Raw genomic sequence first — 18,344 nt, forward strand, 5'->3', positions numbered from 1 at the left:
ACCTGCAAAGGGCCCATTCTATGATTTTCGGGAATAGCTCCTTGGATTTCATCATGAAACGTTTTTGTCGATGTTTATGAGGATTCTACAATAGGCAAAACTTGCTTTCGCTCATACAAATAACCCGGAGTGGCTCAGATTAAAATTTAAAACTCTCCGCGGTGTTCATACGCTTTCACTGGAACTGGGATTTAAGATGTTCACGTTGCGGAAGTCCAGAAGAAGGAGGGAAATGACGCAAACTTCAAAAGTTACGCGCATACCCATTTTTTTCATTAAACATGATTGTTTCGTGGCTTTGCCCTTGTAGGACACACCAGAAATCCCCAAGTTTTAAAGGAACGAAGTTAAAGCCGATGGAGAGACCCAGAAGACTAAAAAGGAAAACCCTAAACTTGAAGTTTTAGAATATGAAATGTGTAGACGACTGGACTGAAAGAAAGGCATTAATGGAAAACCTCTCGAAGGAAAGACTTGACAAATCTTTCTTACAATACTAGACGATAACAGTCCCCTTTTCGATTCGTCCGTTGAACGCGCAACACAAAGTAAAAAAGAGCAGAAAAATAGCCGCCGAATATCTACGACGAAGCCACTCTAGACGGTGTCATTTAATGAGCAAAACACGTGACTTGCTGTTGTACATTTTCTTCACATTCTCCGTGAAACTTGCAAAGAGACCTGAATGACCCCCCAATTTTAATTTCTTTCTAAGCTTCAACATCCAATGAGGGATAAGTTTCGTAAACGTGACATATTTTCAACGGAATAAACGACAGAGTAGGTGCACATCGCCATCAAAAGTGCATGTTTTTGTTTGAAGCAGTGGTGCTCAAATTTGATAAAAGTACGACTCAAAGTTTTTCCTCATCCCCTCTTTTAGAACAGCAAATTACCTGTGAGCGACAGCTGAGGGCATTAAACATGTCAAAGAACACAAAACACGTAAACGTCATGGTGGTGTCACGTGGGGTGATGATATTGTCTCTCATCTGCAAAGGAAACAAGACAATAAAAAAATCGCTCCCGTCGTGATGGAGTCTTATTTTGTCGCACAGTCGAGAGAAACGACCGTGGGAGGCTCGATTGCGTGACACGTCTAAAATAGGGACTGCCGGCAATCAATTCATCTGTTTCTGCACGCACAATCATGCAAGTCATTCCACAAGCTCATGCCTCGTTTCACCCTTCCTTTTTTTTTATAACGATTAAGGTTTCCGAGTAAGCTTGCGTCATCAACGTACACAACACGATCAAGAAGCACCGTCGTGCTTATTGCAATTTGCACCCATAGATTTGCTCCAAGTAGGCCATAATTGCGACGAAAACTCCAGTCAACTCCAGTCAACCGTGTTTTGATCTGTTCAACAGTAAGCATTCGAGAGGGATAAAACTTGACTTGAAATCGTACTTCGCGTTATCTGAGGATAAATCGTTCTACGGTTACAAAGTAAGGAACTTTGACTAAAATAAACCCGTTTAGATTCAAAGTAGAACTCGGGTAACCTTGCTGGAAGGCTTCTTATGTCCCTGGTATGAACTTGAATAGCAGTAGTGATGAAACAGAACTTACCTCCCTCCAGAAGACCCACATGGTACCAGTTACTATAATACTCGCAGACAAGAGCACATTCAGTATCAGAACTCGCGTTAACATGGGATTTTTCACATTTCGCGGAGGTTTATTCATGACGTCGCGGTCCACGGGTTCCACACCAAGACTTTGGGCAGGAGGTCCATCCATAATTATATTAATCCACAAAATTTGCATGGCGTTCAGCGGATTGGGAAGCTTAAGAAACGTCGAGAACGTGATGAGTGAAATTGCTGCAATACTCCTAATAGAAGAAGATTGGTAAAGATTTAGAGTTTGTAGGAAATCTTCACTGACGTCGTGTATGGACTCAGTGGTGCTCTTGTCACCCATAACTTTGCGTTTGCATTTTTTTTGTAAACACGTGGAGCCAATTTATTCTGCAACACAATGTCTTCTAAGTTAGAAGGCCATACATCGTTTAAAATTCAGGACTTCAACGGGCTTTGAACACAGCTTCACTTGATTTCATATCCGCAGTTCATATATGATCATATATATCATTTCATCGTTGATATATTCCTCACGGGAACATTAGAACCCACAAATGACCAGTTCACAACGTCAGTGGTCAGTTGGTTAGAGCGCCGCACCGGTATCGCGAGGTCACGGGTTCAAACCCCGTTGAACTCCTGAATTTTTCAGACTTCTTTACGCAATTGCAAAAATTGCGTTCATAACTGCGAAGATCACAGCTTCACTTGATTTCATATACGCAGTTCATATATGATCCATTTCATATATATCATTTCATCAAAGATTCCCCTATTGCCTTATTCGGATTCCAAGAGGCATCAATGTATAAAGAGCAAAAATAACATAGCACTTCTTGCAGATAAAAGCTTGTATTCCGAAAACAGGAACGCAAAGACTAAGAAAATGAATGATGACGTTTTATCACAGATGCCCACAAATAAGAACGGGAGCTTAAGGGCGCACAGACGCATTTTTCGCGCGTTGCTAAGGAAGTGAAATGTAACGTCGTCATCATATCGTCAGCTGACCAGGAAACCCACTCACCGACCTGCTACATGACGCAAAAGTAAAAAAGCAAGCAAAAATCACCGCACGAACTGTTGTTTGCGTCGGTTTTTCCTCTCTCTTCCTCGTACTCGTTCTCAGATCAACTGCGCATGCGTAAACCAACTGACTTCCGGTTTGAGAAAAAGCTAAATTTTCGGCGGTCTTTAAATTGAATTAATTTCTTTATATATGGAAAGATTCACCACCAAATAGAGAATATAGCTAAACATTGATTTTTTCAAATCATCTTTTTTTGAAAATGTTATGGGTATTTCAGTATCGTTTATCTCTTTAAAAAGAACATTTTTCAAAATAAAAAGAAAACCATGCTTGGCTGGATGCAAAAACGAATACAAATTATCAAACCACTGATTAAATACCCAAATTGTGTAGCACGTAGACAAATTTAGAGTTTTCTTTCATTGATCACGTGACCATGGGCGTGACATAATGACGTCATATTCATTGGTTTACAGAAGTTGGAAACTGACCAAAATAATGCCAAATTCTCTCAAATTACTTAACCATTACATCCTTAGCAACGCACCCCAAAAGCACGTCCCTTAGGAACGATGACGGCGACGGCACCATGAACGCCACAAAACAATGGTATCATTGCTTAAAAGAACATAAATAATCGTGCTGCCCGTGCAGGATGGATTTTAGCAAATACTTTTGCGGCCCTCGCCATAACGATAACGCGAAATCACCAAATTTGAGGTTTTGCCGACAACGCTTTTTATTTTCATTCTGAAATCGCTCGTACCAATTTATTTTCAGGATACTTCGCCCATATCGTTGGACGTGAACGAACTGGAATAATCGCCAAAGACTTTTGACTGAGCAAAGTTAGATTTTGAGGTGACGTTTTCGTCGACGTCGCTGTCGTAGATCTCTATGTCCCTATACGGCAAGCCGGGTTAGAAACTCCCAAAATGCATTGGTATTCAGTAAAGAGCTGCACCGGAAAGAGTCGTTTGCATCGCGTGTACAACGAACATCGGCGAAGAAACTTTTCATATTAGCTCACTTCTTGCCCATAAGCTACAGGTATGAATTTAACAAATTGTCTCGTTGTCAAAGTGAGCAAACTTTACGATGTAATGACGCAATTAATCATCAATAAGAGGACAGACGCGTAAAAAAAAACTGACGTCATTTTGTTTTTTACAATAACAAAACCCCAAAATGGTTAATTGCCGGGTTAAAATGAGGGGAAAAGACAAACAGCAGTCAGTAAATTTTCACTGGATGAAAAGTTGACAGTTCCACAGATTTTCGCCTAAATTAAAATGTTATTTGTCTGTATTCGTATTGATGATAAAAATTAGCCAATGAGCGCGCGAGAATTTAGACAGTTACTGTAAAACAATTTTTAAGGTTTAAAATTGTTTTAGCGGTTAAAACTGCTAAAAAGACGGGGAAGTGTTAGAATATGAGAATTTTTGTATATTTTTATGCCAAGTAGAAGGCCGCCGTTTCTCGTTTCACCAAAAGGCGATGCTAAATCTCTCTACTGATCATCAGGGCCCGGTTGTTCAAAAACCGATTAACGTTAATCCCAGAACGTTAATCCCATATTAAAAATTTACCAAGGAGTTTATTTCTCCACTCCCAAATGTTGTTCAACGCTGATATTCGGCAAAACCTTACATCAGAAGAAGTTAATCTTGAAAAACAAAAGTAAGCAAAAGAAACTCTCACCAAAAGTTGAAAACATAAAACAAAGGTTTGCGCTAATCCTGGATTAAGTTAATCGGTTTTCGAACGAACGGGCCCTGATTTTGTAAATTCTAAATGCTAAAGGAAATATGCCTTCAAGTTGCCGTGTCCTCAAAGCAACCAAATGAACTCACGTGCTCAGTTGAAAGCGGACAAAGTTCCGTATGTTGTAAAATATCCCTTTGCCCTCTTCAATGGCGGCCAAGATAGTGGAGAAATCATCATTGACCAACACCATGTCTGATGCCTCCTTACTGACATCTGTGCCCGCGAGTCCCATTGCTACACCTATATCAGCTCGGCGCAAAGCTACTGCGTCATTGACGCCATCGCCCGTCATAGCTACCACGTGATTGCGCTGCTGTAGAGCCTGCAAAAGTTTACAGGGAAAAGTCACAGCAATGTCATAGACTGCGGAGTCTGTAACTTTCTCCTCACCCCACCGAACCAGGAAGCAGGCAAGCGAGAGTCCTTCTGGCTAAAAGTTGAGACCCCTCGTTCTTCAAAAACTATGGTCCCTTTCACCTTCTCCTTCCCGAGAGTGAGACTTACAAGATTTTAGTCTGTCCAACGCCAGACGATTTTACCCGTCAATGGGGGCACCTTCAGGGGTAATTGGATAAAAAGACTGATGGCCGGGTATTCTGATGTCCGTCCTTCTCATCAAGCCCCTAGGGTTAGGCCAGGAGCCTCCCATACGTATTATACCTTGAGTCAACGATATCCCATCTCTTCTTATTTTTAGAACTGCTAGGCGAATTATCCACATGGGAACCCACACTATCTGGAGTGCCTCAAGGTTCCATTTGGAGCCACTGTTGTTTCTTTTGTTTATTAGCGATATGCGCTGCTATCACAACGAAACAACCAACGCTATTTGCTGACGACTCGAAGTTAATAGGAAACGCACGATCACCTGCAACCATTCAGTCGGACTTACACTGCTTATCCCATTGGGCTGACGTGTGGCAAATGAAATTTAATGAATCAAAGTGCAGCGTTTTGCATATTGGTAAAGACAACCCTAAGAATAACGACATGATGGGCCATACACCCTTGCAAGTGCTTGAAACGGAAAGAGATCTGGGAGTGGTTGTTTCAGCTGGTGATACCCTTTGTTGAGAGGAACAATTACGACGAATGATTGGAAAAGCAAAACAAATGACGTCATGCACCATTAGGAATGTTGTATCTAGGAAACCAGAAGTGCTGATGCCATTTTACAAAGCTTTTGTTAGACCCCATTTGGAATACGCAGTGCAGGTGTGGGCCCCAACCGAAAGACACGGAAACTGGGGTATTATCATGAAAATTGAGGACTGCCAAAGTCACTTTACGAGGATAAACGTTTATAGCGTGTCAGATTAACGACTTTACTGGAACGTCGAATGCGTGGTGACTTAATCGAGACTTTCAAAATAATCAACGGTTTTGTGGACTATGGTCACAATATGTTTTCTTGTCGAACTCGTAATCTTAGGACGCTTTCCATTTGACAGAACTGACCGGGAAAAAGGAAGGGCTACCTCTACAACCCTTTCAAATTAACACACTTCGAGGATAATATATACTCCTCCAGAAGAATACGAGGGATTATCATGCAAATGTTCCTTCAAATTGTTGCATTTCCTTGCAAGACTGACGGGCCTGATCGGCCAGTTCTGACAAAAGGAAAAGCGCCCTTAATGTCACTTCTCATCATCCATTAAGATCAGCGCATGACTTCTTTAGCAATAGAGTTATCAAATATTGGAACCAGCTGCCACTACGCGTGCGAAATTCAACAAGTATCAATGCCTTTAAAGCTGGTCTTGACCTCTTTAAGTTATCTAAACCTGATTCGCCAAATGGATTCTGGAAATTGTCGGAAGAAATCATTAGGAGAATAAGTGATAAAAGTGAACATGTCAATTATTTACTAGCCAATCGCGATGTTGCCATGCGGCAAAGTAGATTGTTTTAATAATTGATTTTGTTGTTCTGTGTTTTCAGAATTTTTTATTTTATTTTAGTATTCTTAATAATATATTTTTGATTTTTATCACATGTTAATAATAATTTTGTAAATAGATTTTGTAAATAGAGATATCCTGAAGTGATACAATAAAGCTATCTTAGGCCCGTTTTAAACGTCGCATTTAACATGTGCCGAATCTAATGCAAATGAGAAAACCCTATTGTTTTCGCTCCTTTGCATTAGATTTGGCACATGTAAAATGCGACGTTTAAAACGGGCCTTATCTTATCTTACCTTATCTTATCTTATCTTGCTATATCTTTTCATCATTTTGAAATACCTTCGTGTTTCGGGTGTGCTGCATTGTGACGTAATCAATGCCCGACATTAAGTCTCTTATGATTCGCTATAGTGAAAACACCCGCAAAAATTCCCTGGGATGCGCTTCTAAAAATAAAAAGATACGGGACTCGAGCTCGACTGGGTGGACTTAGAGGGCTAATATAGAAGGTGAAGGCTCCAGGTAATGGGTTACTTGTTGGGCTTACACTTCGGACAGGGAAAATGTCTGGAACAAGGTATCATCAAATGATAAAAATGGCCATACCTTTACAATGGCAACTTTGTGTCTTGGACTAACCCGGTAAAATACCGATGCCTGGTTAAGAAAAACAACAAATAATTCGCGACTTCAATAATTACGTTTTTGCCTACAGAGGAGAGGATTGACATTTGTTCTAAACGGACTACTTTATTCCGTTGTCCAAGCTTAAATTGTCGATGTCTGGGGTAGGTCTAATAAAACGTGACAGTAAAACCGTTTCGAAGATAAATAGATTCGTCTCTATTGACCACTGCTTTGGCCAAATACGCTGCAATGAATACTACCCTTAAAGAAAGCTACCTTAATTCTCCAAGACAAGCGTCAGAACAATTATTAAACATAGCGCCACGGTAGTATCAGTCGTTCTGGAAGTGACTTGGTTCCTTCTTAGTGTAAGTAAGGGATGAAAAAAGGGAGAGGTTTATTTTGCTGTGGTTTAGCTTGAGGCAACTAATGTGCGACATACCTGGTGAACAGCATCTCCTAACTGAAAGCTATCTAGTGTTTCTAACTCTTCTCCTGACATGGTTAGACGTCCTTTGGCATGGATACCCAAAATTTCCGCTGGAAAGAACATAAGCGAGAGAGATTTGTACACAAACAGATAGCAGCTAAGGGCAACGACCGAAGTACCGGTAATAATGCTTTTGGATATTCAAGCACGATAAAGGAGAAAGAGTAATCGAAAGGTGCAATTTGCATCTTCTTGTATTCAGGTGACAGATAAGCTGCTTTTGCTAAAAGGTCTGGGGCACGTTTCTCGAAAGTCCCGAAAACTTTTCGGGCCCGAAAAGCCATTTGTGAACCTGCCAACCGCTTGTTCAGGAACGCCAATCTTTTAACATGTTTTCAAAGTAACAAAAGGAAAACTGACTGTAAAGTTTGACGACTCAATCAAATCCTCTCCGTTCTTGAGATACAGCGGGAATTGTGACACCCGAAAATGGCCCTTAAAATTGCGGGACTTTCGAGAAACGGGCCCCAGGTTTGAGTACCATAGATACCACTGAGGGAAGACCATTGGTCACCCAACACGTACAAAGTCAGCAGACCTACGTGGACGCTTACTTTGTTAAACTGAATTGACACAAGAAAAGCTGAGAGGATTTATGAAAATACAGTCAACTCCATATAGCCTCACTTTTATCAAATAGGTATGTAGCAAAGCATGCAACTGTGAAATTGCCTTTTGTGAAAGGATTACATGGTAGGAACTGAATTTTATTGCAAAAACGTTACCAATAATAAGAGCAGTTTCTTTGGCATCTCCAGTCAACATCTTTACTTGCACCCCACTATCCAACAAGGTACGAACAGCTTCTCGCACTCCTGGTCTGGGTGGGTCCAATAAACCTATTATACCAAGGAAGGCTAGCTGCTGTAAGTGTTGTCCTTCAGCAAGCGCTATTACTACAGAAACAAGAAACAATATGCGTCAAAACTATTGCATTCAACAGTACCAAGTCTTCTACAACTGCAAACATATGTGGCACGTCAAAACGATCCCTGCAATGTTCTTAAGGAACGAACGTTACACAGCACAGCCAGTCTTTTCTCGAATGTACAAAGTAATGGTATCTCATAGCACATCATATTTTCTTTCAGATTTCTTATGCTTTCTAGGCTCGGTTGTTCAAAAGCCGATTAACGCTAATCCCAGATTAAAAATTACCCAATGAGTTTATTTCTCTACTCCCAAATGCTGTTCAATGCTGATATTCGGCAAACCTTTACATTAGAAGAAGTCAATCTTGAAAAACAAAAATAAGCCAAAGAAATGTGTACCAAAAAGTTGAAAACATGAAACAGAAGTTTACGCTAATCCTGGATTAACTTAATTGGCTTTCGAACAACCGGGTCCAGGGGGAGAGGAGAGGGTTGAGGAGAGGGAGGAACTGGGGGCTCTCACACTTCCGTGATCAATACCAAAACCTTGCCCCGACCTTCTCCGCCCACCCCACAGCAAATGTACTTCGCAGCCCCTAGGGTTGAAGGACTTTCAAGTTTGGTGAACCAACAACCTCAGTTTCTACTGCGAGATCTCATTGTTGGACTTCTATCGTTCTTGCTGTAGAGTTCTAAAGACAATGTTTGTCTGAAAAAGAACATTCATACTTGAGGTACTTCATGCTGTGAACGTATTAGCTTAAATTTGCAGTCTAAATTAGACTCAAACACCTTTTAACCCTCGAAGCTGTATACATAGAATATGTCAACTTGTTTGATTTTCCTCCGGGGAATTTTTCCCCTGGCATTTTTCTAGTGAACACTATTTTGCCAAAATTAATTGGCACAATCAATTAAAGCACTACAATCCCTCCAGGATTGCAATAAATTACATCAAGGTACAGCTTTGCACCATTCAGTACCTCTCAGTCCTTTGGATGACATGGCTGCAACAGCATCAGTAAATATTTCCAAGTCTTTAGGACCAAGAGGAACATTTGAACCTTGTTTGCAATATGATGTACACTGCTGTAATACCCTCTCTGGTGCCCCCTTCATGTAGTACATCTCTGTAGCGTTCTAAAACAGACAGATCACATTTACACCTTCCACAGTTTTGACTGTTTTCTGTTAATTTTGTATTCGAATGAATGCTTCACAAACCTGTTTTCTGTACTTAACAGCCATCCATTTCTTCTCTGAGGTGAAGGAAATTTCTTCTGTGCGCGTGTATCTTCTTCTTGGGTCATCAATACCCAGCTACCAATACAAGTAATCAACTTGTAAAAAGCTCTCAAGAATAATACTTATTACATTTAATTAATCAATAATTATTGTCTTGCTTTATTTGGTGTGTCTGTCATGGTTTTGAACTTTTTCTTGGTTTACAACTTTTCAAACCAGTTCAATTTTGATTTTTCTTTGTCTAATGTCAGAAACCCATAAGGGTTGAAACGTGTAACGGCCCCTTGTGTGCTGGCAAACAAGCTTCTGAATATTCAATTTGGTAAGTACCATATTTGGAACAACAAGAGCGAGGGGTTTCCAACATTCAACCAATCAGTTCGTACTGAATATTCGGAAGCTGTGAACGCGCGTTACACGTTTCAACCCTTATGGGTTTCTGCTAATATTCATAAACATAACTAGTTATTTTAGGAAGCCAACACCCCATTTAGCTTTAATTCTTACTTCATGTACATTAATTTTTTTCAAGTATAAGGGGTCAATAAAAAGTTGTTGTTGTTGTTGTTGTTGTTGAAACAAAGCAAAATCAAAATTGAACTGGTTTTTAAAAAAAATGAGCTGCAGCATGTACTCATGTCACACAGTGAAGAGGAAAAAAGGAGGTCATTTAACTTATGGTAAGGACCAGGTTACCCTATGCGCAGAGTCTCTTTCGATCTTCCTAGATAAGTCAAAGAGAGGAAAGAAGACTCTGCCAGTCGCCTCAACATTCTTTGATTTGCCGCTCATACAAAGAAATGGATGAGTCAGTGCAGTTTCAACTTGTCAAACCTGTTTTTTTTTTTAAATTTTTGTGCATGATCAATTGCCACGCGCCATCGAGATTTTTTCAAGGACGTTTGCACCCAAAATGTTCCCACGTACAGATTTTTTTAAAATTTGCCACGCAGAAAGGTAATGATCAACTTTTGCCAAAAAGGCAAAAAACATGAGGGGTCACCGTGCTCGTTTTCGAGATCATGACGTGCACTTTTAGAAGCTTGCGTTATTTTAAGACGATCTTAGCTTACAACTGTCAGCAATCAAAAAGCTACATTAGTGAAATTTAGATCAGGTTAACGTACAGTGTACTCAGTTCAACTTAACTAATATAACTAAATAAACTTTTGAATTTTGACGCATACTCAATCTGAAATGTTGAGGCGGCTGAAAGAGTCTTTTTTCCTCTTCCCGACTTATCTAGGAAGATCAAGAGACTCTGCTTGCAGCGTAGGACCAGGTAGACAAAGGCTAGTGAAATGTTTGAACAACCTTGACCGATCGAAAAGTGTTTCTTGAGAACCTTCACCAGTTCGTTTTACCCTCTGATTTTCAGATTATAGCCGGCAATTTTAACTGTTACGATTATCAGCTCGATAAATTCGGTGGCAACTTTACCCCTGCCAAATTCATCTCCGACTTTAGTTCCGCCCTTCACCTATCAGATGCCTGGCGGAAATGTCACCCGAGACAGTGCCAGTGCACTAGGTTCAACTCGGATTTCTCTATCGGGTCTCGCCTAGATAAGTTTTTCGTGTCTCCGCGCCTAGTGCCTTCGATTAGCTCGTGAAAAATCCAGTCCTGTTGCTTTCCCGACTACGATTTTGTTGTTCTCTCTGTCCAGCCCACTAGTGGGTGCATACCCGTGGCCCAGGTCTCTGGAAGTTCAATAACTCCATTTTGTCCGACGAGGGTTTTACTATGTATATCAAAGATCGTGTTGATGATCTGTTCCAATGCATGCAGCACTTTTCATCGGTCAAGTCCTGGATGCCAGAATGCTAATGACCTGCTGGGCATGATGCCAAGGCACTGCAGCATTCACGGGGTCAGTGGTATTCTGATGTGGTCAGAAGCTAGTTTTACTGTGCTCAGCGTACAGGGCATTTTGTGTAGCTTGCTTTTTCTGGTATCCCCTCTCTCCTCTCCTCCTTTAGTATTATTAATTGTTATCTACAAAGTAGGTTCTTCAATGTTCTTCCAGTTCATAGTGACGGGCTGGGTTTGGTGGGCGGGGCTTGTGGCTGGGTTGTGAGTAGGGCAGGCTCCTGGGTGTTCTGCCTACTTGGTGTTGGGGTCAGTGGTTCCAGCCTCCACGTTCCTGGTCACCCAACCGTTAATTAGTGATCACCGAGGGGGTCAAGATTTTATTTTGACCTCACTTTCTGAATCTCTATCTCTTGGAGCTGCTACAGATATCAACACTACCTGAACAACCTAAATAATAAACTTCTTCATTATTAAGCAGCTAAATAGATTTTTGTCGATCATCTCTTCCTCTGATGCTAAAAGCCAAATCAAAAAACCTGTACCTTTTGTGCCACAGCTACAAGGGCTCCTTCTGTTGGTTGACCAAACAGTGATCCATCTTCAATGTGTGCATTGTTGCACAAATATCCAGCCTGAAAAAGGAAATCTTATATCAGACACTGTGCACACTAATGAATAATAATTTTTTTATTATCTGAGGTCCATTGATGTCAGGCAAAGGCGGTTTTAACCAAGGTAAACATGGGTTCAACTGAAGAACAAATTTTCAACATCAACGCATTTCCCAATAATAGTTATATAAACGGATCATAATACAACGATTCTTTATAGATTGACGTCCGTTACAAAATTTTACTGTTACAATCACTATGACTGATGATGTTTGAAACATCAAAACATGTTCCTTTAATTCAAAAGTGTGGTTACCGTATGTTTAAAAGTAATAATTATTATCACACTTGTGCTATCAAGTGTTCATTTAAGAAAAACATGGTTTTGTAAAATACCAATAGTGTACAAACCTCCAGAATTGTTGCAATGGAAAAGTTACAGCTTGGTGTAAGTGCATGGCCTTCTATGATCACTTCACCAGAAGAATTGTAGCCTACTCCAGACACCTAAAATAGAACATGATCCTTTATTAAGAGATATCCCTTACTCTCACTGTCTTATTTTAGTTTGAAACACAATGGAGAGCCAATCTAACCTTATCAACCCATCACTGACACCGTAATGATAAAAACTAGTCCGCTGGGGGTAAATTGATCATTGTAAAGCGCCCTTGAGACGTTAGTGATAAGGGCGCTATATAAATGCACCACTTTACTTTACTTTTAAAACTAAGTTACTGTATTTTTCCAGTTTCCAGTTTACTTGGTTGAATTAAATTTAATAGCATCTCAAAGGTTTCTTGAATGGTTTTTGTAAAGCTTTGCAAAAAAAATTGACAACTGAATACAGCTGATTCAGTTGGAATTATTTTGAAAGTCCTTGGCTTTAAGTTTAGGTGAGGTAACCAGACTTGAGCCAGCGATCCAATAGAAAACTAGTACTGGGTCAGCGGTCAACTTGAAAAAAAAAAGAAAAGAAAGAAACAGCTGACCTCGAGAGAGAAACGACTGCAAGTAGCCTGCACAGCAAGCGTTCCCAGTGCAGCTAGAAATTCCCCTATATAAACCCAGCACTCAGCAAAGTCCCTTTTTGATTTGTGGCTGTTTCTGCTTAGGCACCCTAGTACACCATAAGCCTTTTTAGAGACATCACAACCAAGCCCACCACTTCTGCTGGAGGGAATGGGAGAGCCACAACACTGAGGACTTCGTCCTTTATATTTGATTATATCTCTGTGGTAATCAGGCAAGTGGGAAAGGAAACTAGTTGAAGTCATTTGCGGGAGGTTCAACTGCTAGAAAGATTGCTGCCTCAAAATCCGAAAAAACTAATAAATCACCTTGGCTTCTTTAATAAAATTAATTAAAATAGTTTTTAGCATAATTCGAACAGTTTTACAAGTTTATGTAACCTGATAAAAAACAAAAAACTTGCTAGAGAATGTTTTATCAAAATTTCAAATTTTGCAGGTCGTACAGCTGGCCATACTGAAGAATATGGCCTGCTAAACTGACCAATTATAAAGTGCATACTATCTGAGAGATAATAAAAAGGCAGCACTTTCTCGTCAATTATTTTAAGATCCTGAGTGTTGATCTGGCCGGGGTTTGAGCCTGCAACCTCCCACACGACAGCCCGACGCTCAACCAGCCGAGCCACCGGTGCGCAGCTAACAAAATAATGATAAGCTTGAACAGCCTAGATTTTTTTCAGGCTTCCTTTGCAACTGCTTAACTTGCTGCTTCATTGCGATGATCTCCAGCACTCACGCATTTCAATTTCTGCAGTTCAAATATGAGAACACTTCTATAACATAAACCCACTTTTGTCTAGAAATGCACGCAGCTACAAAAATAACATATTTCACAAAAAAATTGCTCCCTCGAACAACTTTAACGAAAACTATGATTTTCTACAATCTCTGCAAACTTTTTAGTTGATAAAAGGGAAGGAGCAATTTCTTGCAACTTTTTTAATTTGCAGGTTTGTTACTGGGTGTGCAATTAAATGCAATCTTTGCAAAATTTGTACTTTTTGTTAAATTGGTTATTGCCCTGCAATTCTAGCAAGTTTAGCCATTTTTGCAAGTCTTGTTAAAAATTGGGCAAAGGTAGCACAATTTTGTGAAATCTGTCATTTTTGTACCTGGATGCATTTCTGGACATACCTCTTTAAACCAGCGAAACCAGATACTGGCATCTGCAACAAATTTTTGAGGAGAAGACGACAGACAAAATAAGCAAACATGTACATGTACCTCAGCATAGTAACCATCAGCGGTGAATATCTGTGTTGCAGTCATCTCATTCTTGGTCAGTGTCCCAGTTTTATCAGAACAGATCACACTTGCGCATCCAAGAGTCTCTACGATGGGTAACTTCTTTACTATGGCATTTCTTCTGGCCATTCTCATAACACCAAGAGCTAGTGTAACAGTGACTACAATGGGAAGGCCCTCTGGAATGGCTGCCACTGCCAAACTGTAAAGTAATCACAAGGCAAATTAACCCTTTCCATCCTAAAAACAGTGGGAGGCGTGGCGGCTTCATGGTTAGTGCGCTCGACTCCGGCTTCAGGTCCTGGCCAGGGAGGTTGCGTGAGTTCTTGGGCAAGACACTTCACTCTCACGGTGCCTCTCTCCACCCAGGTGTATAAATGGGTACCGCCGAAGTTAATGCTGGGGGCAACCCTGCGATGGACTAGCATCCCATCCAGGGGGGAGTAGAAATACTTCCAGTCGCTTCATGCTACAGAAACCGTAGATAAGAGCCGGCCTGGTGGGCCTTCTACATGTAGGCTCGTGGCAGACTTTACCTTTTATCCTAAAAACAACACTCACTAGTAGTAGTCTTACAGATTCCCCACGTAAGAGTGAGACTTGCAGATTTTACTCTGGCTAACATCAGACGATTTTACTCACCAACTGGGGTCACTTCAGGCATGAATAGGTTGAAGTTGTTGTTCATAGCAATGAGCTACATATCGCAAGGGAGAGGGGGAAGGTAACTTTACGTTTAAGGAAATGGGAAAAGCTAATGAATATTGTTGATTGCTCTTTGTAACCTCAACTGGGTACATTTTATTGTTGTTGGTGTGGTCTGCTTACATGTACATGACCATAGTGCTTGTTTGTGTAAATGTAGGTACGTGTAAAAATTTATTTTAAAATTAATAAAATACAAAAATAATAAATAAAAGTAATAAAATTAAATTAAATGTTAAAAAAAAGTTGTTTTTGGTCAAGAAACAATAAAGAAATAAACCCAAATCAAATTAACAAATGCATGATAATTATTGTTTTCTTCTGTTCTGGTTGTTGTAGACGCTATCATTGATTAACAGGCTCCCTTCAAAATCACAGTCCCTAAATTGGAATTTAGAGATTGAACGGGAAGCACTAGAGCCCGGTGAATCTGGCCTAGCATTTTGTTATGGATGCCATAAGTTCAAATCTCGTTCTGGCCACCTGCAAATAGATCATCGTCAATGCTCCTGAATTCAACTCCATCAGGCATTGTTAATAGCCAACTGGTCATTTTTTCTTAATGCTTTAACATACATTTCAAATATAATTAAAAAAATTATTGTTCCTTTCTATACAACCCCTAAATGAGTTTCCCAACATGTTTCTTAACAATTTTCACCCATCAACTGGCCACCATTGACAAGTAAAATAATAAAAATAATAATTATTGTCTGGCATTACTCAGAGTAAAATGGCCATTTTAGGTAGAAAAGGTTTGAAGGGGTCATTCTTTTTAGTGGGTCAAGATGTTGTTGACCCTTCTGCTGTGAGACAATAAAATCTGTTTTTGATCATCTCAAGAGGGTTACATAAAATTAACGGAGTCTAATTCCTGGAGTATTACTTTGAGACACACACATGGCCCCTGTGATGTTTTGTGCACAGGGTTTATGGGTTCCTTATACACACTGAACTAGTACTTTGTTTTTAATTAATAAAGTAAATTGAGGTTACCAAATGCAAATGCAAAACATGACCACCAATAAATAATTTTGTCTTATAAAAGGATCAGATAGTCAAGCAAATTAGCACAAAGATTAAGAATGATTTTGTGCAGAATATCAAGAATAATTATTTGTATAGATCAAGAATATTTTGGGGGGTTGTTTTTGCCTTTCTAAAGGCAAAAGGAACAGACTACATGTATGGTATGGCAAAAATAGTACATGCCAATGGTACACAAGACACACCGTACACCGGTGGTTTAGTTGATGTGGAAGGTCCTGAGTTCGACTCTAGCCAGACCAACACTCGGAGTCTTTAAAATAATAACCGAGGAGAAAGGTGCTGCCTTTGTAATGACATCTGCAAAAATAATGGTTTATAGACTCTCCAGTCTTCTTGGATAAGGAGGATAAACCATAGGCCCCTTCTCACAACCCTTCAATGTTCATAACCCTGTTGGACGTAAAAGAACCTACACACTATTCATAAAGAGCAGGGCATGGAGTTCCCTCTGTTGTGGTCTGTCGTCTGTGGTGTATCATGGTTGGGAGGGTGCTCAGAGACACTAGCTACATCAAGTTACTCTAAAATCCAAGGGTACAATAAAGATTCAATATGATGTAACACTAACCTGACACCTATAGTAAACATTTGTAAAACTGGTCTCTTCTGGAGCCATCCCAAAAGAATAATAAGACCTAACAATAAGGCAAAGAAATTTAATCAAAGAAAAATAAAACATGTGGCTTTAATAGCCATCCATGCAGGGAGCAGGAATAGCATAGTGGTGAGAGCAACTGCCTCCCACCAATGTGGCCCAAGCTCGATTCTCAGACTGTGTCACAAATGGGTCACGTTTGTTGGCTCTCTACTCTGCTCCAAGAGGTTGCTCCGAAAGCTGCACATTAACCAACTGAGCTATGCCTGCTCCTGAAAGGGGTTGTAGACCCTCAAATGAGTGAGAACTGATCTTAGAATTTCAAAAGATATGCACATTCTAACCCAAGATCTAATGGCACTGGCATAAGACTCGCCATTCTTAGGGGAAAGTTTGTCCCCTAGGTTGCTCAGGAAAAGTTTGCATTCTTTCCCCATTCTTCTGTTCATACCAAAATCAGGGGGGTAAACAATCCCAGCCCAATGCTTGACATGTGCATAAGACTGTGTGTTCGTTGCTTTCTGGTATCCATAAAAATGTCCAAAACATGCATTTTTCAGGAAAAAAGAAAAGGCGTGAAGTTTCGGTGACCACAATAAAAAAGTTGATTTTGGACCCTGAAAGTTCAGTATTAAGTTCACTATTATTACTGTAGTAATAGTAGTAGTGGTACTGTAGTATACAGTAAAAAAAACTTCACCTATTATACAAAGAGAATAAAAAGATAACTGTTTTCCTAAGATATCCATGCTCTTTTGTAGAGGTGTCTTTGGAGGCTGCAACAAACAAATGAAAGCATGTTAAAAGTTGTCAAGTGAAAACTATGTGGCATTTTTTTACTGCCTATTTGATAGCAGATCTACTGTGCATGCTTTGTGCACCTCAGGTGTTTGTGTATCAGGGCCACTGGTACCCCCTGCAGCCTGTATTTGCCAATTTAGGCTCATTTCCTTGCATTTTTTGGTAATGCTCTTTGGTTCACACTTGGAAACTGTTTGCAACATTGCTGTTGACACCCAACTTTATCTGATGTTTGCAATACACACACAACTGTTTGTCTTGAAACTGCAAGTGATCGTATTCTTTCCTATATCCAAGATATGCTCCTGAATCCTAGATGCCTTTTCTTTTAATAATAATAATAATTATTATAATAATAATATAATAATAATAATAATAATAATAATAATTGTTACTCATGCATTGAGTAAAAGTCCTTTTCAGAAGTGAAACAAGTTATCTTTCAGAAATCATGTTAAACCCATATCAACAACTTGAAGCCAAATAGGATTTAGTGGAGAAAACTTTACCATAAACCGCATATAAAAATGTTCACAGTTTTTCTCTTTTTAACAACCACCATATCCACTCAAAAATGTCCCATTTAACCCACAGACTCCCACTGTTGGAGAGAGAGTAAAAAGATTTTACTCTGTCTTAAATGCCAGGCCCCAGTTGTTGTATGACAGATAGCTCTATCTGCCAGATAAATCACTATCCAGTAGATAAGTCATGATTGCAAAACCAATAGGCTATTTCCGAGTTCATGTCTGCCTCCTCTTCAAAGCGAGTCTAAGTGCGAAGTTTTTCTTATCAAAATTAGTTTTCATTCATATGTAAAGTAGAACTAATTAGCATCACAAAAACTTCACTCTTACACTTAGACTCGCTTTGAAGAGGAGGCAGACATGAACTCGGAAATGGCCTATTGCGCTATCCAATGGATAGTGATTTATCTGACGGATAGCGTTATCCCCCTTT

General features: G+C 39.8%; 1 protein-coding gene across 1 annotated transcript in view; it reads right to left on the minus strand.

Annotated features, from left to right (window-relative positions):
- Window positions 1-18,344, minus strand: part of LOC138018558 (calcium-transporting ATPase type 2C member 1-like) — a 31,475-nt gene that overhangs the window by 1,378 nt on the left and 11,753 nt on the right. The window contains exons 8-20 of the mRNA XM_068865236.1: window positions 17,284-17,359; window positions 16,557-16,623; window positions 14,213-14,435; window positions 12,366-12,461; window positions 11,886-11,975; window positions 9,511-9,606; window positions 9,270-9,426; window positions 8,140-8,310; window positions 7,367-7,464; window positions 6,904-6,954; window positions 4,474-4,709; window positions 1,574-1,838; window positions 897-992 (exon numbers count right to left, since the gene is read on the minus strand). Coding sequence (XP_068721337.1) covers window positions 897-992; window positions 1,574-1,838; window positions 4,474-4,709; window positions 6,904-6,954; window positions 7,367-7,464; window positions 8,140-8,310; window positions 9,270-9,426; window positions 9,511-9,606; window positions 11,886-11,975; window positions 12,366-12,461; window positions 14,213-14,435; window positions 16,557-16,623; window positions 17,284-17,359 — 1,722 coding nt within the window. The remainder of the gene's footprint in view (window positions 1-896; window positions 993-1,573; window positions 1,839-4,473; window positions 4,710-6,903; window positions 6,955-7,366; window positions 7,465-8,139; window positions 8,311-9,269; window positions 9,427-9,510; window positions 9,607-11,885; window positions 11,976-12,365; window positions 12,462-14,212; window positions 14,436-16,556; window positions 16,624-17,283; window positions 17,360-18,344) is intronic.

This window comes from Montipora capricornis, chromosome 10 (genome assembly GCF_036669925.1).
Source record: "Montipora capricornis isolate CH-2021 chromosome 10, ASM3666992v2, whole genome shotgun sequence".
Lineage (NCBI taxonomy): Eukaryota > Metazoa > Cnidaria > Anthozoa > Scleractinia > Acroporidae > Montipora > Montipora capricornis.